The 23,743-nt window shown below is 52.5% G+C and overlaps 1 protein-coding gene and 1 long non-coding RNA gene across 13 annotated transcripts; one reads left to right on the plus strand and one right to left on the minus strand.

Moving 5' to 3' along the window:
* Positions 1 to 387: 387 nt before the first annotated feature.
* XRCC1 (X-ray repair cross complementing 1) lies at positions 388 to 23,301 on the minus strand. Of its 12 annotated transcripts, none has more exons than XM_069550968.1 (17): positions 23,048 to 23,301; positions 22,003 to 22,095; positions 16,309 to 16,419; positions 7,149 to 7,307; positions 6,281 to 6,355; positions 6,073 to 6,178; positions 5,760 to 5,869; positions 5,573 to 5,684; positions 5,107 to 5,365; positions 4,746 to 4,862; positions 3,379 to 3,472; positions 3,102 to 3,237; positions 2,790 to 2,841; positions 2,559 to 2,698; positions 1,180 to 1,270; positions 688 to 763; positions 388 to 588 (listed from the first exon to the last, which is right to left on the minus strand). In XM_069550968.1, the coding sequence occupies exons 1-17, from the start codon at positions 23,096 to 23,098 to the stop codon at positions 475 to 477; spliced, it is 1,896 nt and encodes a 631-aa protein (XP_069407069.1). In that variant the 5' UTR covers positions 23,099 to 23,301; the 3' UTR covers positions 388 to 474. The 12 variants fall into 12 exon arrangements, with proteins under 12 accessions (XP_069407069.1, XP_069407068.1, XP_069407066.1 ...); XM_069550967.1 differs by having other exon boundaries at positions 2,790 to 2,844; XM_069550965.1 differs by having other exon boundaries at positions 22,740 to 23,226.
* Positions 17,839 to 20,639, plus strand: LOC138418952 (uncharacterized). The gene is made up of 2 exons (XR_011248804.1): positions 17,839 to 18,661; positions 19,567 to 20,639. It is a non-coding gene; the product is annotated as an uncharacterized lncRNA (long non-coding RNA).
* Positions 23,302 to 23,743: the final 442 nt, after the last annotated feature.

A 23,743-nucleotide genomic window follows, 5' to 3' on the forward strand; every position in this document is an offset into this window, starting at 1 on the left:
AGATGTCCTTGGCCCAGGGGAGCTGAGACTTCAAGGGAGGCCACCCCATGAGCATCCCAACCCACAGCCCAGGACCCCCAGAGGGACAACTGAGATACGGGCATGGGCTCCAGGGATCCAAACCAGCTGAGGGGTGTGTGCTGAGTGTCAGATTCCCAATCCCCTGCCACCTGCTGCCAAAGCGGGGAGGCACCAGGGAGAGTAATAAGGAGCTCCTTCCCAACCAGGCCCCGGACAGAGAGCCGGTCGTTCTTCCGCAGACCCCAGGACAGGAGTCATCAGGTGGCCCAAAGACCCAGCCTTCAGAGCCAAGTGGAACCAAACCTGAGACAGAAGGCAGGGAGCCTGCTGGGGGTTCTCAGAGACGCGAGCGGGAGGGGCAGCTGCTCCAAGCCAAGTCTCCTTTATTACACTCGTGTGGGTGTGTGTATGCGTGCACATGTGTGTGTGCGTCCATGTCTGTCCACACACATTTCACGCCTGGGGCACCACCCCGTAGAGCTGGTGGGGAAGTAACTTCTGCTTCTCATTGCAACTGTAGATCCAGCGGGGGCGGACGAACACCAGGGAGGGGTTGTCCGTCAGGGCCTGCAAGGGGCGGGGGGCAGTGGGAAGGGTGAGCCAGGAGGGGCTGGGGGATGTGCTGGGGCAGGCTGGGCCTCCCTCTCCTGCCCCTCCAGGACTCACCTCCTCAAAGCTGGGGTCCCACTCCTGCGCGGTGATCACAAACTGGACCCGCTCACTCATGTAGTCCTCAAGCTCCCTGGCGGGGGATGCGAAGAGGCGGAGAATCGGCGCCCCGTCTCTTGACGCCCTCCTCCCCAACCACCCTAGAGGCCGTCCTCTCTTCACCCCCACCCACGTCCCCTGTGGGCCACCCGTGGGTCCCCCACTCCCACGTGCCAGGCTCGCCGTATCCATGAAACCGCCAGCTCCTGCCAGCACCAATCCTTTCAGAAGGGCGGTGAGGAGCCTCATTTTAGACAAGAGGAAGTGGGGGTGAAAGGGTCGGGGACAGGGAGTTTGGGGGTGTGGTGTGGGAAGCTATGCGTCCAGGGCCCTAGCACAGCGAGCAGGGCTGGCACGGAGCTCCACAGCCTGTGTCGACCCTCAGGGTATATCCCTTCTCCATCCTCCCCATGACCTTCCACCCCCCACCTCCTGCCCCTGGAGACTGACCCGTTGAAGGCTGTGACATAGCGGCTGAGTGTCCGCCGCTCGTCTCCTGGGAACTCCCCGTAAAGGAAGAAGCGTTTGCCCTGGAAGAAGTCTGCAGGGGAGAGATGGAGATGGGGCGGGGAGAGCCAACATGAACCCCTGGAGTCCCGGGGTTCCAGCCAGGAGCCACGGGACATTTGCAGACTGGACAAGAAAGCAGGCGCAGTGGCTGGATGGGGTGCGGAATGTCCGTGGACACCCTGACTCAGAAGCCATCCCTGACAAGCAGTGGTTCTAGGCAGGCCTAATGGGGTTTTGTTTTATATTAATGGTAATAGATACAATTACTATTAGTGGCAATGTGTTTCTTAAACCAGGTCAGTCAGTTCCTTCACTTGGTCTAGGCTGGAAACTTCACATCCGGCCACTTCCTCCACTGGCTAGCCCACTCCTGTTAACCAGTGCCTTCTCTGACGCTGACCTTCAGGGTGGCTCTTTGTTCCAGTTTAACATGATTTTCTGTTAAGTTGCCAAGGTCACGTTTGGGGCTTTGGAGGAGGATCAGAGTACATTCCTGCCCATCACTTGTGAGGAACCGGGTGGAAATAGCTTTTTCGGGAGGCCACAGACCCTCGCCTCCACTCAGAGCCTCTGACTGTCCAGCTCTCCTTTCATTCTCTTTCGGCTGCGCCACGCCACATGTGGGACCTTAGCTCCTTGACCAGGGATCAAACCTGAGCCCCCTGCACAAATGAACTGGAGTATCATCCTTTTCACCTAAGATATTTATCTGAAAGTCCCAAAAAAGGTGTCCAGGAAATCTTCGTTGATTTCCAAACAGTTCACCCCCTTTACAGTCATACCGTTCATTCCATACCGTGGAATCTTAACCACTGGACCACCCGGGGAGTCCCTCTCCTTTCATTCTTGACCAGAAGAGGCTCCGATGCCTGCCCCCATGTCTGGGGTGATGGATAGCAAGGCGGGTCCCAACGGAGATCGGCACAGCTGTATTCCCTGAGCCCCACCCCCACCGACAAAGCTGAACCCGGGGGGTGTAGCTGGGGTACCTGCAGATTCTTAAAGCCCCCAGGTCGGTCTTGAAGCCGAGGGAGTGGGAGGCCCCTGTCATCAGGGGGTGAGAAGCTAAACGGGGTCTGGCAAGGGGCTGGGCTGTGAGGGAGGTGGTCACAGTGGAAGTCAGGACGGGACAGACAGGCACGGATGCTGACAGGAAGGGAACAGGCCTGAGAGGATACGGAGGTGGCAGAGGTCAGGGAGGAGGGTGAGGAGCCTGGGAGACAAGTCAGAGTGGGCAGCGGCCATCCCAGGGGGCCTGGGGCAAGTCACCTTAGACAAGTGACAGGGCAAACCCCACCTCAGGAGGGAGGGGTTCCCACCTGGGAGCTCGGGAATCGGCAGGTCGGGAGACTCCGGGGGGCCCTCGTGGTCCGTGTTCTCATCTGTGGATCCTGCGTACGGGTCCTCGCCATTCTCCTCCTGACCAGGGGGCTGCCTTTCTTCCTTCTGCTCGGCCACCCTGGAGAGGCCAAGGGTGGGGAAAGAGTATGCAGATCGGCTTCCCCTCCACCCAAGGCCGGGGCCACCCTAGCCACCCAGCCCCACCCTACCTTCTCAGCTCGTCCTCGGTGTCCCCAGAGTCTTCTGCCCCGTTGTCCCGTCCTTCTGTGAGCAGACACTTAGTCAGCTCGAGGCCCCTACCTCCCAGCCTCACACCTGAGCATAGGTGGGGTGTCTCAACCCCCAACCCAATTGCTCCCCAGATCCAGTTGGGGGTGAGGGGGCGGCCTCCCTCCACCCCCTAGGTCCACTGTCTAGGATCCAGCCCCATCTCGCTGGACCCAGGAGCTCAGACTTGGAACTCCTTCCCCTTTTAGACGAGGGAATCTGGGTCTTCAGCCGCTCTTCCCTCAGACTCTGACCTGACTGCTCCGCCTCAGTGTCGTCATTATCTTCCTGGGCCCCTGGTGAGGCTGGTTTGGTCTCTTCTGGGGTTGGGGGTCTCTGGGGTGAGCTAGGTCCTGCTGCCTGAGGGGGCTTGGCTTTGGTCTGGGGGCGCTGAGGAGGGAGGGTGGGTCAGGGAGGAGGGAAGGGGCAATGAGGGTGTGAGTGTGTGCCCGCAGGAGACAGGAGTAGAGAGTTTGGGGTACCGTGTCCCCCCGACTCCACCCTCCCCCATGCCGGGCAAGGGGCATGGACCTTTCGGGGAGCCTTGGGGGCTTCATTCCCACTGCTGCCGCTGTGAGAGCCCCCCTCGTCCTCGCTGCTCGAGCCTGACCCAGCCATGAGGTACCTGGAGGAGGGATCGGGCCTCAGACCAACAGCAGATGCGTCCTCCAGGGGAGGTGGGGAGGGGGCTTAAGAAGCAGCAGGCGCTTGCATTTACTATCAATAAATAAATCCTCAGGGTGCAGACGTGGTCTCCCTCCTGGTCTACCCCTTCTCCCAGCTCCAGAAGGGCCCCGTGGACCTTCAGCCACCCACACCATTGACCACAGCAACCCCTGGCTTCCCCTCCGAGGGAAGAAATGTCTCATTTCAGAAACAAACAAACAAAAAAAATCAGAAATAATTCTCTCCGGCAAGCATCAAAGTCAGTTTCTCATTAGGAGAATGCCTACTGATCAAGGGAAAAATCTTGAAAGCAAATTTCCTGTGTGCCAGGCACTGCTGTGAACACTTGACAGGTTCAGAGTCGCTGAATCCTGAGGCGGGTGCTATTTTCAGCCCCATTTTACAGAAGAGGAAACGGAGGCCCAGAGAGATGAATCAAGTGGCCCCAAATCACAGGGCAGAGTGCGTACGCAGCAGAAGCGAGTGAACCTGCTGGGGATGCTGCCCTGGCCCCCACGTTAAGACCCTTCCGCACGTGATATGGTTGCTTCCAACCTGGTGACGCCCTTTTCGGGAAAGTCACCCTCACTGTAGAACCAGGGCTCGTGGGAAAACTCAGAAGGCTTAAAGTGCTGGGGGCCTTCCCCGGTGGTCCAGGGGCTCAGACTGCTAAAGGAGCCCCACTTCCCAACAGACACCAGGCTGAGCCAGCCTCGGCTCCTCTGCCTCAGCTCAGCCTGGCGAACCTCTTCTCCTTGAAGAACCCTGGCTCACTGCAGTTCTCCCTGTGGGCCCTCCTCCAAAGTATTTCACAATAAGTCTGGCCCCTCATCAAAGTCAGAGGCTCTCGAAAGGAGGGACCGATGTCTGGGGTCCAGCGGTGGGCAGCCCAGCCTGACACCACACAGGGGTTTCAGACGAATGAATGTCAACAGGTCGCAACACTTCATTCTCCGCCCTGAGCCTTTGTGAACGCTGTTTCTCCAGCCTGCAGCCTTTTCCTTTGCTAAGCAGACTTCCCAGAGCCCTCCTGGGACCCCTGGGGATACCCTCCCTCTCCTCCCCATCTCCCAGCCCTGCCCCTCCTCCTCTGGGAAGTCGGCTGACTCCCGAGCTGGCAGGCCACAGCCTGATTTCTCCCCAGATCCCTGGCGCTGCTCGGCACGGGGATGAGGGGCAGGGTCGGGGTGGGGTGTGCGTGTGTAAAGCACACGTGTGCAGAGAGGCCTCACCTCCGCGAGGGCAGCCGCCGCCGCATGCGGTGACAGTCCAGCACCCACTCTTTGCGCACGATTCGGCCTCCGAGGCCAAGGACCTGGCTGTACTTGGGGGTGTTGGCAAAGGCGCAGCTGGTGGGGAGCAGAACGGAGGGCAGACTGAGCGGCAAAGGCAAAGAGACAAGGGGCATGGGAGAGAGACAGAGGGGTGGAGGGAAGAAAAGAAAGAGAGACAGAGGGGTGGAGGGAAGAAAAGAAAGAGAACGAGAGGCAGAGGATGCGGAGAGGCGAGGTGACAGAGAGCGAGCAAGAGGGAGCAGATGGAAGAAGTTGGAGAAGGCGCAGTGGGGAGTGAGGGGAGGCGACGCCGGCCTACATGAGGTGCGTGCTGTCTGGAGTCCAGTCCGGTCGATACTTGGCCCCCAGCTCAAGGGCCTTGTCCCGGAGCTCCGAGCGGAAGGGGTTCTGGAAGCCACTCAGCACCACCACCACGCCCTGGAGGATCTTCCCCAGCTCCTGCGGGCCTGCGCGGGGGGCCTTGGGCTCAGCGCCTTCTCCTCGGAGCTTCTCTGGTGCCGCCCCTCGTGCTGGGGCAGGGGTGGGGGAAGTGGCTGGGGTACGGGGGGGAGCTGGCACTGGGGAAGCCAAACAGTGGATTCAGTTAGAAAATGTAGGGCTACACGCCCACCTCTCCTGTCTCAGACCCAGGAGTTCAGGCTCCCCAGCCCCTCCTCTCTCAGACCCAGGAGTTCAGACCCCCAGGCCCTCTTCCCTCAGACCCAGGATCCCTTGCCCCTCCACACCTGGACCCTCTGTGGGAACAAGGAATCCAGTTTGCTCACATTTGGGTCTTTTGAGGGCAGGTACTGAGGGCTGAGCTGATGGTTTGCTGGGGGTCTTCTTTTCTTCTTGGTTCAAATCCAGCTTCCTCTTGCCTTTGGGGGACTCCTGAGGCTGAGGGGGTGGGTTGTGCTGAGGCCTCCAGCTCCTCTCCTTCTTTTCTGCCCCCCCAGGGTCTGGTGATCTCACCTTGAAGGTGCTGCCTGCTGCCTTGGAGGCTGGGGAGGCTGAGGAGGCGGCACTGGAGGCCTGCAGTGTAGCCGCTGCATAGCTGGGTCCTGCCGGGTCACCGGCTGCCACTGCAGAGGGGGATAGTGGATCCAGGATGAGGGGGCTGGACCCTCAGGCCTTCGGGCTCCTTTCTATCCATGGGTCACAAAGTGTTGTTCCCAAGACCCAGCAGTGACCCAGGAGTCCAGGCCCCAGCCCCCACTCCCTCAGGCCCAGGATCCAGGCCCCCAGCCTTTACTTGCTCAGGACCCAGGCTTTCTGGAATCCTCACCTGGGGGTGTCTTGTTGATACGACTGAAGAAGAGAGCCCCGGGTTTCAGGGAGCTGGCACTCTCATCCTCCTCTTTCACACGGAACTGGCCGAGCTTGGTCACCTTCTAAAGTCCCACAAGGTCAGTGCAGCAGGAGGGCTGTTGGCAGGTGAGGGTGAAGAGGTGGGGAGAAGGCTCTGGGCAGGGGCAGGGGTAGGCAGAGCTTACCTGGGATGAGGCCTCGGCCTCGTCTTTGTCTGGGGGGCTGTGAAACCGTACAAAACTCAGGCCATAGGGGGCATCCTGGGAGAGGAGAGGTGGGAGTCAGGGAGTCTGGCCAAGGACAAAGGCTTGGCCCCATCCCTTTTGTTGAGAGAAACCCCTTCCTGCCTCTTTCCCTCCAATGGATACACACATCTGGGGAGCTGCCCGGTTGATCATGACAAGAATAATAACCACATGCTGTCACTGAGCCCTAACTTGGGGTCAGGCTTGGCACAAAGCCCTTTATGTGCTCAGCCCTTGAGCCTCAGAGCAACTGGCAAAGGCTGCAGGGTCTAGGCAAATCCACTCTGCCTGCCAATTTTCTGCCCGTGGAATGTGAAGGGGGGCCGTGTGCCACTTCCGTGACTCAGAAATGCTCCCGGCTCTTTCCTCCTCTGCTGGGTGGATGCGGAACCATGAGATGGAAGGAACCTGGATCCCAGGATGGCCAGAAAGGTGAAGTCACCAGCCCGAGATCACAGAGCTAAGGAGTGCAGCAGCCAGGCTCTAAACCAGTGTTCTGACTCCAGATCTCACGATGCTAACTCTGAGGCCCCCGCTCTAAGAAGCCACACGTCTCCCACAAGTCAGCAGATCCCCCTCCCAATTCCCGTGAGACCTTGCAGGTCACCCTTCCCAATCTCCCTCCAGGAAACCAAGATTCCTATATAGGCAGGATGGAAAACCAATTTCAGAGAACGCAGGGGCCTAGCCTCCTTGTAATTCCCCAGGGAGGCAGACTGCCTGGTCCTCCCAGCCCTCAGGGACTCAATATCAGCCTCTCGCCTCTCCCGTGGCGCGGAACCAAGGACCCCGCTCCCACCCTGGGTACCTTGCTGTAGGGCTGGCTGCAGACAATTTTGACTCGGTCCCAGCGCTTCTCTGCTGCTGCCCGGACCAGCTTGTCAGGCCCAAAGATACGAACGCGGTTGGAGTTTGAGCCACTGCGACTCTCGGCAGGGGACATGAAAGACGAGGTGACCAGAAGGACCTGGGGAAAGGCAGAGTGGCTAAGGTCCAGGCCTGGCTGGTGGCAATGACGCCTCCTAGGGACTGGAAGAGCGCAGGGGCCTGAGCAGAGTCTAAGGGCTCTCCAGATCCAGCTCTACCTCAGCGCTCCTCAAGGCTTCTAGATGCTTCTCTTCTTCCTGGGTGTCTGTCAGTCCCTCCCTGACACAGGGCCCAGAGGGATCCTTCTCCTCCCAGATCTGAACCGCCCTTCTCTAAATTCTTCCAGAGTCTTCTATATCTGGACATGCAGAGGGCTGCACAGCCTTGGGAACCCTCCCAGATTGGTGGGCTCCCAGCAGAGGATATTTACAATTACTTTTCAGAAATGCACGACTGAGTGAGCAGAAGGGAAGTGTTAGGGTCCAAAGGTACAGCCCAGAAACCAAAGAGATAGGGGAGACACACCCACTATTAATTGACTGTCTCTGGACTTCCCTGGCGGTCCAGAGGCTAAGACTGCATTCCCAATACAGGGGCCTGGGTTCGATCCCTGGTCAGGGAACTGGGTCCCACATACTGTAATGAAGACTGAAGATCTTAGTGTGTCACGACTAAGACCTGGCACGGCCAAATAAATACATTGATTAATTAAAAAAAATTTTTGACTGTTTCTCAGTTCAGACCCATTTTGAAAAATAAAATATCAAATAAATAATCAAGGAATATAATGGAAAAAATAAAAAAGAAGAAAAAAATTTTAAAAACTTATACATATATATACATATATAAAATTCCACACTGGTGGCTCAGCTCTGGGATGCTGGGGACATTTCTAATTGCCAGCTGCTCCTTGTCAGCTCCTCCAGCAGGGGGAGCTAGAGAGAGAGAGGCTGCAAGGCTGGAGAAGGGAGGCAGATTTTTGCAGATCAGGTGGGCAGCATCTTAGGTGTGCTTTGCTGCCGTTTGTGCAGCAGTTCTTCCAAAGAGGAAGTAGGAGGCGGTGCGGGTCGTCGCGCAGGTGGATCCAGGTTGCAGTGTCCCAGGACCTGCAGAACTAGCCTCACCGCACATTCTCAGGCTAAGACCAGAATCAGCTGCGGATCACCCCCTCCTCAGGATCTGAGTTTCAGCCCCAGGGGTTCACCTCCTAGCTTCAACATCCACATTTCAACAATTCCAACCTCTTCCTTTTGTTCCTCCAGCCCTAAGGGTGGTGGCTGCTCCCAGCAGGTGCTTCTGTGTTCTACCTGCGTCTTGTCCTCTTTAGTCCAATACTTAGTTACTAATTCTTTACATTAATTCTCTCTAATTATTTACATTAATTCTCTCTGTTACACTAACTGGTGTAATTTCGGCCTCCTGCTGGGACCCTGACTGATACAGTGGGTGGCACTGATGTTGGTGTCTGCCTTGTTACTGACTTCAGGTGACACAGAGTCTGATTGAATCAAAGGGTTCTAAACGGCAGGAATACTTTGGCCACCTGATAGAAACCGCCAACTCAGTGGAAAAGATCTTGATGCTGGGAAAGACTGAGGGCAAGTGGAGAAGTGGATGACAGAGGATGAGATGGTTGGATGGCATCACCAACTCAATGGATGAGAGTTTGAGCAATCTCTGGGAGACAGTGAAGGACAGGGAAGCCTGGCGTGCTGCAGTCCATAGGGTTGAAAAGAGACGGGATTTAGTGACTGAACAACAACGTGATGTAAGCAGGGAGGATGGGGAGTTCAAAGCGTGAGCTCCAACTCAGGAAGAAAGGCATCTCAGGAGACACCCCTGTGCAGAGAGCTGGACCTTCCTTCCATGAGTAAATTAGGGAGAAACATGTCTGGTGGGGAGAGTCAGCGGGAGCCCTTAGCTCTGGCCAGAGCTCTCTCCCAGCAGAGAAAAGATGAAAAATTATCTCTAGAGACTCCTATCCCCAGATGGGTTTCCCTGGTAGCTCTGACGGTAAGGAATCTGCCTGCAATGTAGGAGGCCTGGGTTCAATCCCCAGGTCGGGAAGATACCCTGGAAAACAGAATGGCAACCCACTACAGTATTCTTGCCTGAGATCTCTACTCTCAAGGATTTGGAGCAAAAGTCCACACTAGTTATCAGAATGGGAAAACCCAAGTTGAAAATGTAAGTGGTCCCATGTATGTAGTATCACCTGGTGCTGGCTGGAGCAAATCCTCTTTGGAGGAATGTACTTCAAACCAGGCCCTCATAGAACTTCCACCTATATATTACCCAAGAGTGGAATTAACACACACACATACACATAGACACACACCATTAGGCATGAGGAAATAGGCTGCCATGATTTAAGGTCAGCAAAAACCACACACTGCAGACTCAGACACACAAGGAGTGCATACATTGATGGGGAAATCCGGAAGGAGTGACAGACTGTATTTTCTTGGGCTCCAAAATCACTGTGGACGGTGACTGAAGCCATGAAACGAAAAGACACTTGCTCCTTGAAAGAAAAGCTATGACAAACCCACACATCGTATTCAAAAGCAGAGATATCACTTTGCTGACAAAGGTCTGTATAGTGAAAGCTACGGTTTTTCCAGTAGTCATTAATGAATGTGAGCATTGGACCAAAAAGAAGGCACTCCGCCAAAGAACTGATGCTTTCAAACTGTGGTGCTGGAGAAGGCTCTTGAGAGTCCCTTGGACAGCAAGGAAATCAAACCAGTCAATCCTAAAGGAAACCAACCCTGACTACTCACTGGAGGAACTGAGGCTGAAGCTGAAGCTCCAATACTTTGGCCAGCTGATGGGAAGAGCTGACTCACTGGAAGAGACCCTGATGCTGGGAAAGATTGAGGGCAGGAGGAGAAAGAAGCAACAGAGGATGAGATGGTTGGATGGTATCACCGACTCAATGGACATGAGTTTGAGCAAACTCTGGGAGACAGTGAAGGACAGGGGAGACTGGTGGGCTGCAGCCCATGGGGTCACGAAGAGACAGACAGGACTTAGCAGCTGAACAACAAAAAATTGGTATTATCAAACACACAACACACAAGTAAGTGTGCAACTTCCCTGGTGGTCCAGTGGTTAAGAACCTACCTGCCAGTGCAGGGGTCATGGTTTCGATCCCAGGTCTGGGAAGATTCACACGTCTTGGGGCAACTGAGCCCCAGGAGCACAATTACTGAGCCCGTGCACCAGTAGAGTAGACCCCACTCGGTGCAACTAGAGAAAGCCTGCGCACAGCGATGAAGACACAGTGCCGCCAAAACTGATAAATAAATTATAAAATTAAAAAACCAAAAACCTCAAGGGAATAGGAGACTACTGATATACACGTTTCCAGACTCTGCAGACATAAAGCCCTGAGCTGACCATTCCACTTTTCTAGGTAGATAAGAGGTTTACAATAAAGATCCACATGCCAGATTAGATACAGTTTTAGCAAAAAATGCACTAGCTCTTCTTATAATTAAAAAGTGGAATTTTGATCTGAATCTGTTTGCCAAGAAGAAGAGACAACTTTTTTTTTTTAATTGCCCCAAAGATGGTTGATTTTATGTAAAATTTTAAACAAGGAGGCCATTAGACTGGGTACTTAGGTAGCTTCAGTAAATCAATCAAAGTTTAAGCAAGAGTTGATGAACTCCAGTCTAAGAAAATAAAATCAACTAATCATGAACAGCCGAGTCCCTCGATTTTCCCAAGTGAGAAAATCGTTTCAGGTCCAGGGAGGTGGGATGGAGTGGGACACGGACTAACACGCATATACTCCTGATACCCTGTCAGGCAGAGATGGCTGATGAGAACCTGCTGTACGGCGCGGGGCGCTGCACTCAGGGCTCTGTGCTGACCTAAATGGGGAGGAAACCCAGGAGTGAGGGGACATGTGTGTACACGCAGCTGATTCACTTTGCTGCCCAGTGGCGACTAAACTAACACAACATTGTAAAGCAACTATACTCTTAAAAAAAAAATTAGTTAAAAAAAAGTTCAAACTCTAGTCCATTAAATAACTGCTCTGCTCTGCTTTCCTGTTTCCCTCTAAATACCTCTGTCCTAGCCCACCCACAAAGCACCTCTAATCATTTTTCAGTTTTGGCTACCTAGTTTTGGATTCAAGTTGTCTGCTTAAATAAACTCTTTAAACCATAATGTGCCATCAATTTGCCTTTTCGCAACTTATGAAAGCTGTATTTTATTATTATTATTTTTCGTCACACTGCACAGCCTGTGGGATTTTAGTTCCCCAACCAGAGACCGATTGAATCTGGGCCCCTGGCAATGACAGTGGCGTCGTAAACACTGGACCGCCGCGTGTGCATGCTAGCTAAGGGACTTCAGTCATGTCCGACTCTTCGTGATCCTATGGACCGTAGCCTTCAAGTCTCCTCTGTCCGTCCATGGGACTCTCCAGGCAAGAATATTGGAGTGGGTTGCCATGCCCTCCTATCCTAACCACTGGACCACCAGGGAATCCCCTAGAACCTGTAGAATAAGAATGTGTGTTCAAGGAAAACCTCATTGGTTGGAATGCACCTTGTATGATGGAAAAAGTACTTGATAAAATTCAACACATATTCATTTAAAAGACTGGCAGGACCTCACTGGTGGTCCAGTGGCTAGGACTCTGCACTTCCAATGCAAGGAGCCTGGGTTTGATCCCTGGTCAAGGAACTAGATCCTGCATGCCGCATATGACTGGGAGCTGACTGTGGCTCAGACCATGAACCCCTTATTGCCAAATTCAGACTTGAATTGAAGAAAGTAGGGAAAACCACTAGACCATTCAGGTATGACCTACATCAAATCCCTTATGATTATACAGTGGAAGTGGGAAATAGATTTAAGGGACCAGATCTGATAGATAGAGTGCCTGATGTACTATGGACTGAGGTTCATGACATTGTACAGGAGACAGGGATCAAGACCATCCCCATGGAAAAGAAATGCAAAAAAGCAATATGGCTGTCTGAGGAGGCCTTACAAATAGCTGTGAAAAGAAGAGAGGCGAAAAGCAAAGGAGAAAAGGAAAGATATAAGCATCTGAATGCAGAGTTCCAAAGAATACCAAGAAGAGATAAGAAAGCCTTCTTCAGCGATCAATGCAAAGAAATAGAGGAAAACAACAGAATGGGAAAGACTAGAGATCTCTTTAAGAAAATTAGAGATACCAAGGGAACATTTCATGCAAAGATGGGCTCGATAAAGGACAGAAATGGTATGGACCTACAGAAGCAGAAGATATTAAGAAGAGGTGGCAAGAATACACAGAAGAACTGTACAAAAAAGATCTTCACGACCCAGATAATCACGATGGTGTAATCACTCACCTAGAGCCAGACATCCTGGAATGTGAAGTCAAGTGGGCCTTAGAAAGCATCACTACGAACAAAGCTAGTGGAGGTGATAGAATTCCAGTGGAGCTATTTCAAATCCTGAAAGATGATGCCATGAAAGCGCTGCACTCAATATGCCAGCAAATTTGGAAAATTCCACAGTGGCCAAAGGACTGGGAAAGGTCAGTTTTCATTCCAATCCCAAAGAAAGGCAATGCCAAAGAATGCTCAAACTACCGCACAATTGCACTCATCTCACATGCTAGTAAAGTAATGCTCAAAATTCTCCAAGCCAGGCTTCAGCAATACGTGAACCGTGAACTTCCAGATGTTCAAGCTGGTTTTAGAAAAGGCAGAGGAACCAGAGATCAAATTGCAAACATCCGCTGGATCATGGAAAAAGCAAGAGAGTTCCAGAAACACAACTATTTCTGCTTTATTGACTATGCCAAAGCCTTTGACTGTGTGGATCACAAGAAACTGTGGAAAATTCTGAAAGAGATGGGCATACCAGACCACCTGACCTGCCTCTTGAGAAACCTACATGCAGGTCAGGAAGCAACAGTTAGAACTGGACATGGAACATCAGACTGATTCCAAATAGGAAAAGGAGTATGTCAAGGCTGTATATTTCACCCTGCTTATTTAACTTATATGCAGAGTATATCATGAGAAATGCTGGGCTGGAAGAAGCACAAGCTGGAATCAAGACTGCTGGGAGAAATATCAATAACCTCAGACATGCAGATGACACCACCCTTATGGCAGAAAGTGAACTAAAAAGCCTCCTGATGAAAGTGAAAGAGGAGAATGAAAAAGTTGGCTTAAAGCTCAACATTCAGAAAACAGAGATCATGGCATCTGGTCCTATCACTTCATGGGAAATAGACGTGGAAACAGTGGAAACAGTGTCAGACTTTATTTTTGGGGGGTCCAAAATCACTACAGATGGTGACTGCAGCCATGAAATTAAAAGACGCCTACTCCTTGGAAGAAAAGTTATGATCAACCTAGATAGCATATTGAAAAGCAGAGACATTACTTTGCCAACAAAGGTTCGTCTAGTCAAGGCTATGGTATTTCCTGTGGTCATGTATGGATGTGAGAGCTGGACTGTGAAGAAAGCTGAGTGCTGAAGAATTGATGCTTTTGAACTGTGGTGTTGGAGAAGACTCTTGAGAGTCCCTTGGACTGCAAGGAGATCCAACCAGTCCATTCTGAAGGAGATCAGCCCTGGGATTTCTTTGGAAGGAATGATGTTAAAGCTGAAACTCCAGTACTTTGGGCATGTCATGTGAAAAGCTGACTCATTGGAAACGACTCTGATGCTGGGAGGGATTGGGGGCAGGAGGAGAAGGGGACGACCGAGGATGAGATGGCTGGATGGCATCACGGACTCGATGGACATGAGTCTGAGTGAACTCCGGAGTTGGTGATGGACAGGGAGGCCTGGCGTGCTGCAATTCACGGGATCACAAAGAGTCAGACACGACTGAGCAACTGAACTGAACTGAAGACCTGGCCCAGCGAAATAAATAAAGACTGGCAACATCAAGTATAATAACGGTGTGGAGCTCATATACTGCTGAAGGGAATGTAAAATGGAATAAACCACTCTAGAAAACTATCCATTTCTACTCAGGCTAGAGAAGGAAATGGCAGCCCACTCCAGCATTCTTGCCTGGAAAATCCCATGACAGAGGAGCCTAGCAGGCCACAGTCCATAGGGTAGCAAGAGTTCAGACAAGACTTTAGTGACTAAACCACCACAATACTAGAAACTCTAGTTTGGGCTTCCCTGGTGGCTCAGACGGTAAAGTGTCTGTCTGCAATGCAGGAGACCGGCTTCGATCCCTGGGTCGGGAAGATCCCCTGGAGAAGGAAATGGCAGCCCACTCCAGTATTCTTGCCTGGAAAATCCGATGGACTGTGGAGCCTGGTAGGCTACCGTCCATGGGGTCACAAAGAGTCGGACACGACTGAGAGACTTCACTTTCACTTTTCTAAAAAGGTTAAAACAGAGATCTACCTGAAGACACTGCAATTCAACTCTTTTAAGTATTTACCCCAAAGAGATCTCTATACAGAGGCTGGTACAAGAAGGTTCTCAGCAGCTGTGTTCATAATAACCAAAAAGTGGCGGGGAGTTCCCTGGCACTCTAGTGTTGAGAGGACTTTGCACTCTCACTCCCTTGCACTTTGACTGCTAGGGTCTGCGTTCAATCCCTCCTTGGAGAACTAAGATCCTGAAAGCCTCGAGGTGTGGACAAAAACAACCACCAAAAAGTGGCAACAGTCCAGAGGCCCATCAACAAGAGAATGGAGGAACACGTTGAGATCTCCGCTTCCAGTGAAGCTTCTCAGCAACAAGGTGGAACAGACCGCTAACGCACACACAGTATGTTAGACCCTCAAAAACCAGTGTAGAGTAAAAGAAGCCAGCCACACACACAGCCACACACACGCTGAAAACCGCATACTGTAGCACCATTCATATGTAATTCTAGGAAAGGCAAAACTAGTCTGTAGTGACAGAAAAGGGGAAGTGCTGGCCTGAGCTGAGGGTGACCCCAAGTGACATGAGGGAGCTTGCAGGGAGGCCAGTGATGCTCTATGTCATTTTTTTTCCTTTTTTTGGGGCCACACTCCAAAGTATGTGGGACCTTAGTTCCCCTACCAGGGATCGAACCCAGGACTTCCACATTGGAAGGCAGAGCCTGAACCACTGAACACCAGGGAAGTCCAGTGTTTTATGCTTCGATCTGGGGGATGGTTACCCAGGTATATGCAACTGTCAGAACGATGGCCTGTGCGTTTTACTACACGCAAAACATACCTCAATTAAAAACAATTTCTCACTGCGAGGAAAACACCATTTCTTGTAGAAAACAGATTCATTCACTTACAATTATAAACTCTTTTCCACAATATGTTTATTTTTCACCAAAACATTTGGCTGACTCACCAGCTGGCTCACTATCATCTCCCCAGTCCTGCTTGCATTAATTCAACTGGTTTTTAAAAAAGGGATTGGGTCAACATTTAAAATATTTGTAATACAGCAAGAGACTCGTACACATCTGTCACAAATCAAATAGCTCACAGAGGCGCCCCAAGCAATCTGGAATGTCAATTTTCCGGGACATCTTGAAGTTCTGGGACCAGATAAAAGCAGTTTTGGTCTCAAGCAGGGAAAGGGAAAGTGTTAGTTGCTCGGTCCTGTCCCGACTCTGTGCGACCCCATGGACTGTAACCCGCCAGGCTCCTCTGTCCATGGGATTCTCCAGGCAGGAATACTGGAGTGGGTTGCCATTCCCTTCTCCAGGGGATCTTCCCAATCCAGGGATTTAACCTGGGTCTCCTGCATTGCAGGCATATTCTTTACCACCGAGCCCCCTGGGAAGCCCAAGAATACTGGAGTGGGTTGCCATGCCCTCCTCCAGGGGATCTTCCCAATCCAGGGATTTAACCTGGGTCTCCTGCATTACAGGCAGATTCTTTACCAGCTGAGCCACTAAGACGCCCGAGTCATAAAACACAGAGGTGCCTTCTGTTCTTTCTGCAACTGTGATGCTGTTTCGGCACACAGCTTATCACCTGGGTCAGCTCTTTATCTCTTCGAGCCCTGGGCTCCTCTGAAGGGCTGAGGTGGCCCAGGGGCTAGGAAACCCTGGGGGGGCAATGGGGGCATCTGGGCAGGGATCAGCAGGGGGCCCACCTCATGGCCCAGCTCACCTCATAGTCCTGCTCCCCGGCCCCTCCGGCCGAGCTGCCCACCAGCACCTCCACGAAGGCCGAGCCATCATTCCCGATGTCCACGCTGTGGATCTGTTCCTCCTTCTCCAACTGCAGGGAAGGCAAGGCCCAGGTCAGTGCTGCTCTGCCCTGTGCCCCACCTGGCTTCCTTGTGGGACCTCAGAAGACAGACGACCCCCATCTGGGCCACCTCGTCTCGTTGCCAAGTGAACTCGGTAACAGAGGGGGCAGGGCGGCAGGCTGCCACCGTGTCCCCTGTACACAGCGCAGGATGTGGAGTCAGAGTTGGAAAACAGACACTGACCGATTGCCTACGCCCCGGCACCCACGTTCCTGGCACCACCAGACTCTGCCTAACCGGCTTCTAACCCGGCGCTCTAACCACGGAGCTCTCCTTGGCAGCGCTATGCAGACAAAGGGCACACCTGCCCGCAATCACACAGGATCCCACGGATGCTCCCTGAGGGTAGGGGCCTGGTCTGGTTTGGCTCACCACGGACTCTGGGTTTGAGTCCCATCTCTGCCACTCCCTAGCTATAGGGCCTTGTCAATTCAGCTCTTGGAGCCTCAGTTTCCTCATCTGTAAAGTGGGGATGATCACCCTATGTAGGATAATGCACATAAATACCACGCTCACAGGGCATGGCATGCAGCAGGCACCCTGTGGCTACCAGTCAGGAAGTGTTATTAGCATCCCTGGTGGCTCGGGGGATAAGAGTCCGCCTGCCAGTGCAGGGGACAGGGGTTTGACCCCTGGTTCGGGAAGATTCCACAGGCCACCGAGCAACTTAGCCCACGAGCCAGAACTACTGAGCCTGTGCTCTAGAGCCTTTGAGCTGCAACTACTGACCCACGTGCCGTAACTACGGAAGCCTGTGTCCCGTGCTCCGGAATAGAAGCCACTGCACTGAGAAGCCCACAACTGCAATCAGAGGTGGCCCCTGCTCGACGCAACTAGAGTAAGCCCACACTAAAGCAACAAGGACCCGGCACGGCCAAAAATAAGAACTGGCCGCAGGAAGTCTTCCCCCAAAGTCTCTGACAGTCCCGTCTGACGTAAACACATAGAAAGTCATGTGGGGGTGGAAGGCAGCTGCAGGGGCTGAAGCAATCTCCTACTTTCCATCCTGGGGCTTTTATTATGATGATTTATTTATCTGGCTAACTCGGGTCTCAGTTGCGACACTGGGGATCTTTGTTGCAGGATCCTTTGTTTGGATGACTGAGCTTAGTTACCCCAGGCATGTGGGATCTTAGATCCCTGACTAGGGATCACACCTGAAGCCCCTGTATCGCAAGAAGGATTCTTAACCACTGGACCACCTGGAAAGTTTCTGGGGTTGTTTGATTTGGCTCACAGCATGACAAGTGACTGTGACCCCCAAAGGTTTCTAGTCCGCCACCCCACACAGCCAGGAACATCCGATGACCCTATCTGCAATGTCACCTCCCAGCCGGGAGGTGGCCTGGAGACTCTGCTGGCACACTGCTACAGACAAGAAGGTCCTCACAGCAGAGGAAGGAGCCTGGGCTTGTGAGGAGACCAGCCCGAGTCCAAATCTAGCCCTGCCAGTGCCAAGCTGTGCAGCCCTGGGTGACATAAAACCTCTCTGAGCGGCAGTTTCCTCATGAGTGAAGGGGGGGCTCCGCACTTCTGAAAGGAGCTGACGGGACGCAGAATGCTAACCATCACAACGCACAGCCACTGCGGCGGCGCCCAAGTGTAAATAGTGTGGCAGACCTGTAACTCCTGTAAGACAGCCGACACCTCTGGGAGCCGGGGACTATCTTTATCTCCATTTCACAGGCGAGCCACTGAGACAGGAAGCAGCTGTGCAACTTCCCAGAGGTCACGAGGCTGGGCTAAAGCCAGTGACAGCTGGGCTGCATTCCTTCTAGACGTTCTGGGGGAGAATCGTTCCCTCATCTTGTCTGAGCTTCTAAAGCCCCCTGCCCTCCTGGGCGGTGGCCCCTTCCTCCAGCTCCAGAGCCAGCAGTGGCACCACTCCAGCCTCTGCTTCCATGCCCACAGCTCCTCTCTGGTTCTCCAGTCACCCTCCTTCCCTGATAAGGACCCTTGTGATGACACTGCTTCCCCCCAAATCATCCAGGCCCATCTCCCCTCCTCGAGATCCTTACACGGACTTCCCTGGTGGTGCAGTGGCTAAGACTCTGCCCTCCCAATGCAGAGGGCTTGGGTTTGAACCCTGATCGGGAAACCAGATCCCACAAGCTGCCGCTAAGAGTTCACATGCTCCACCTAAAGGATTGCGCACACCACAAGGAAGACGGAAGATCCCGCATGCCCCAGCTAAGACTCAATGCCGCCCAGGTAAGTAAGTATTTTTAAAAATCCTCACAAAGTCCCTTTCTCCACGTAAAGGACACGTGCACAGGTTCTGGGGATTAGGATGCAGCCAACTTGTGTGTGTGTGTGCACTCAGTTGGCCAGTCATGTCCAGCTCTTTGCCACCACAGGGACTGGCGCCCACTGGGCTGCTCTGTCCATGCAACGTCCCTGGCAAGAATACTGGAGCGGGTTGCTCTTTCCTTCTTCAGGGGATCTTCCCGACCCAGGGATGGAACCTGTTTCCTGCATCAGCAGGCAGATTCTTCACCACTGAGTCACCAGCGAAGGCTGTGACACCTCTAGGGGCCGTTATTCTGTCTACCACGCTGAGCAAAGCTCTTCCTGGGCCGGGCATCACTGAATCCTCACCACCACACTGGGAGGGTCTGTTAACTCCCCCAGCCTTACAGATGGGGAAACCCAGATGCAGGCAGGAGAATCAATGGCTCCCGTGTCACACACAGGTAATGCCTGGCACAGAAATTCAGACCAACTGCCAGACTACACGCCACCAGTGCTCCCCAACTCCACCATTTCAATCCTTCTGGTAAAACCTCAACATCTTGGGACTTCCTTGGTGGTCCAGGGGCTGAGACTCCACATTCCCAAGAGAGGGGACCCAAGTTTTATCCCTGGTCAGGGAACTAGATCCCACATCCCACAACTAAAGGATACTGCACGCCACCACTAAGACCCAACTCAGCCAAATAAATAAATGAATGTATATATTTTTAAAGTCAAAACACTCCTTGCCCCTGCCACCTCTCCCACTGGAGACACTCCTCCTTCCTCCTGACTGTGTAATATCCTCCCCAGCACTCGTCATCTGACATACGTTTGACTTATTGGTCTGTCCGTCTTTCCTTGCAAATATCCAATCTCCACAGGTCACATATGTGTCTTGTGATGTCTGCGGCACTGTGTGCCTGCAACAGCGCTGGGCCTACAGAAGGTGCTGCGATGCAGGAAGGAACAAATGAATCCACCCACTCTCAAGTCTCCGGGGCCTGTCTCTGTGCTGACAACTCCTACAGCTCTGTCTCCGGCTCCAGGCCCAATTCCTACCTGTCCCTTGGAAACTGTTCCTCGTGTATCCCACGGCAAAGCTGGCATCCCAACCAGCTGGCCCCCCGCTCTAAGGCTGCCCCCCTGCTCTAAGTCCTGCATTTTCCTGACAGTTGTCAAGTCCCCATCGGTCTCCCAGGCCAGAGAAGCCTGAGCCTCCGCTGGCTCCTCTGGCTCGCTCACTCCCCACTTCCTGTCTTTCTTGCCCCCACTCCAACAGCGGTGCAGAATTAAACAGGATGCTCCTGATCATAAAGAGCCCAGCAAGACCATCCAGTAACACACACGTGAATCCCCCCTTGACACACACGCCTGCGTACTGACATGGCACTTCTGCAAACACTATGTCACCGGATTTTCACGGTGACCCTGGGCGCCCAGCACATTATCCTCCAAGGACAGGTGAGAAGACAGCTTCTGAGAAAGGAAACCATGAAACCATTTGCCTGAGGTCACAGGGAGAGTAAGAGGGGGAGATGGGGACTTGAATTCCACCTGAGATTAACTTGTCAGCCACCTGCATCTCTCTCTCAGTTGAAAATACTGCCTCTAGGCAAATGTATAATCTCTCTGGGCCTAGTTTCTGCATCATACAGGGGATAATAATAGATTTGAGGTGATGGGATTTTTATGAGGATTCAATGAACTAACCCATAGGAGGCATTTAGAATGGTAACTGGCAGGGTTGTTTTTTTTTTTTTTCTGAGGTGGGGGGCATTTTCCCAAGTTGGGCATTGAACCTAGGCCTTGTGGCATGGAGTGGAATCCTAACCACTGGCCCACCAGGCTATTCCCAAACAGTTGTATCTGTGAATTAACTCTTAGCTCTCATTATTCTGACTATACTACCTTAGGGAACTATGAAATATTAAAAGTTCAAAAATCATTCACAAAATCCTGTGACTTTGTGTATAATTCTTGGGAGAAGAATTCTTAGCTTCTCTCTAATTTGCAAAAAGGTCTATGAACCAAAACATTTTAAGAACCACTGGGTAAGACAGACAATAATAAATTTAACACAATCCGGCAGGCCTTGCCCCAGCATCCCTCCCCAAACACCCTTACATTGGAGGGATGAATGTGGACAAAATCCAGAAGTGAAGGACTTCCCTGGTGGTCCAGTGGTTAAGAATCCGTGCTGCCAACGGGGCAGGGGGCTGGGGGCAGGTTCAATCCCTGGCTGAGGAACTAACGCCCCAAAGTGTCATGTGGTGTGGCCAAAAATTAAAAATAAAAAAGACAGAGACTTCTCAGGAGATCCAGGAGCTACAACTCCATGCTCCCAATGCAGGGTGCCCAGGTTCCCAACACTGGCCAGCTAACTAGATCCCACATGCCGCAACTAAGACCCAATGCAGCCAAATATGAATAAATATAAAAAACAAAGTTAAGTCAACATATAGACACAAAGAAGAAAGAGATGGCTAGAGCACCCACACTGGGTTCAACTCGCAGCACTGCCATGCATGAGGGGTGATAACAGCTCCACCACCATTCGACTCCTTGGAGAGCCAGATCACGCAGGGTAACACCCAGGCAGCCCTGGGAACTCACTAGCTCGCTTCTCCCACCAGTTCCTTGTGCCTGATGGGAACAGCCTGTTGGGAAGTCTGTCACCATCCTGGGTCAAACTGCCCTTTTCCCTTTGCTGCCTCCAACTTCACCAACACGTACCACAGCACTCTGCATTCCACGATGGTCACTAAGACTGGCCACTTCACTTTGGCCCTTCCTAGGCCTCAGTTTCTCCATCTTTAAAATGAGGTTGATTGGCTTAGATATGAGACACCTTCCAGTCCTAAGCCCAGGGCCTTGAGAAGGCAGAATGCGTGGCAATGGTTTACTCTCTTCCAAAAGAGGATAAGGCTCTGAAAAGAGCAGCAACCTACATGGACCACACACGGATTCATTCCTGGCCTAGTCTTTGCATCACCTCTCTCCTCTGCTAAGGGCACAGGGACCACACTGCTTATTGTCCAGGTGAGGTGGTGGGGACCAAAGAGAAAGTGCCTCAGCTCACTGCCAGTTAACTCCAGAGTAGAGTGTGGACCCTGGACCTACAGATTTCTATTAAGGAGATGGAGGGAGGGGGACTTCTCTGGGGGCCCAGAGGTTAAGACTCTGAGCTTCCAAAGCAAGGGGCTCCAGTTCTGTTCATGGTCAGAGAACTAATATCCCACATGCCACCCAGCAGAGAGGGGAAAAAAAAAAGATGGCGGGGGCTGGGGGTGGGGGGAGGTGGCAGCTGGCAGAATCACCTGGAGCACCACAGAGATGGTCTTCTCACCCGCCTTGGCTGCTCGCCATTTACGGTAAGTGTCTGCCTTGAGAAGGTTTTCTGCACAGTAGGTCTGGAGAGAAGAGTAGAAAAGGAAACGTTAGGGTTCAGAGGTGAGGGCTATGTCCCCAGCTCTCAGATTAGTCTGAGAGTTCTCTCAAGCCATCTGACATCACCCAGGTTTCAGTTTCCTTACCAATCCCCCCACACTCTGGGGTTTGAGGAAGAATGGATACATGGATATGTATGTCTGAGTCCCTTTGCTGTTCACCTGAAACTATCCCAACATTGTTATCTGTCTATACCCCAATACAAAACCTTCTAGTGTTAAAATAATAAATCCCTCCACACTCTACTTGGAGTCCCCGCCAACATTTTCCCCTAGAAATTCACCTCTGCTCCTTCCCAGGAAGCAAAGCACCCTACTTTTCTCTCAGCATATTTCTCGATCCCACATCTCTCCAAAATTCCCTATGGCCTCCCAGAAATTCTCCCATGACCCTCCTAGAATTACACAAAGTCCCCTTTGTGAAAGGAAAACCAAAATGAAGTCCGCATTGCTAAAAAGTGTTATCAAAGATTGACCGGGGGGCTACGGAGGAATTCTGACCAAGCGGGTCGCAGCTACAGCGGAATCTGACCTTTTGACCACATATTGTATTCACACAGGCATCCAGAATATGTGCCAGAAACTCAAAGTACTTATCAGACCCTTACCCTCCGGTAACTCAGAACAGCGTCTTCTTTAAAGCCAAATATTTCTTTCCGTGTATCACAATCAATTAGAATTCTCTCCACACGACTGTAATAACCTGCGACCTCTGTCCTCATAAGCGCCTGATTCCCGCTGCCAACGCTCCGTTCAACCGAATCTGTCTCCCAAACTGCAATTCCTAAGCACTCCAAGCTCTTTCTTGGCACCCCGCATACGGATTAGCCTTCAACACCTCTGAGACTCCAAAAGTTCCAGAGCCCGCTGACGAATTCCTTCACTTCTTCCACCCTCCCCCACGCCAGTCCCTCACCGAGTCCTGGCTACTGCAGGACACCACATGGCGGAGGCGGATCTCCGGCATGTCAACGTCGAGAGGGCTTCGCCCGACCCAAAAGATGCACGAAGGTCTGAGTTTCGGGGGCTCACAGGGGGTGCGCCCTGGGCGGCCTTCACTGCGCAAGCGCACGAGGCTCGGGCCTTTCAAACCGCGGCGCGCCGGCGGTTACGTCACAACTGCGCATGCCTAGTGCGTCTCCCCGGAGAGCGCTCAGAGGAGCCGAGTTCCCTAGCAACGAGCTTTTCCCGCCTGGCTCTGGCCAAACGGCTCTCTCGCCCCTCCTCCCAGTCACTTTCACACCAGGCTTTCCTAGCAACTGGCTTGGCGTGCAGGATTGGTCCCCAGCAGAAATTCGCCGTCCTCAGCGCCCTAACTGAAGCCTGGAAAGCAAGAGGCCAGCAATCTTGAGTGCATTTTTTCAGGAAGCCGGGAGCCTACCGCAACACGATCCCCTCCATGGCTGGCTGGCTGGCTACTCTCCCCACACCAACACACAGACACACATCCAGACACACACCCCCAAGAAAATCTCTGATCCCTGAAGATCAGGCCTGAGGCAGAGACATTGTGTAAAGGACCTTAATAAACCACAAAGTGTGTGCCCGAACCAGACACACACCCAGCCTTCCTTTTCCAATGGGAACTCTGGGCATCTGTCCACTACCATCC

This window comes from Ovis canadensis, chromosome 14 (assembly GCF_042477335.2).
Source record: "Ovis canadensis isolate MfBH-ARS-UI-01 breed Bighorn chromosome 14, ARS-UI_OviCan_v2, whole genome shotgun sequence".
Lineage (NCBI taxonomy): Eukaryota > Metazoa > Chordata > Mammalia > Artiodactyla > Bovidae > Ovis > Ovis canadensis.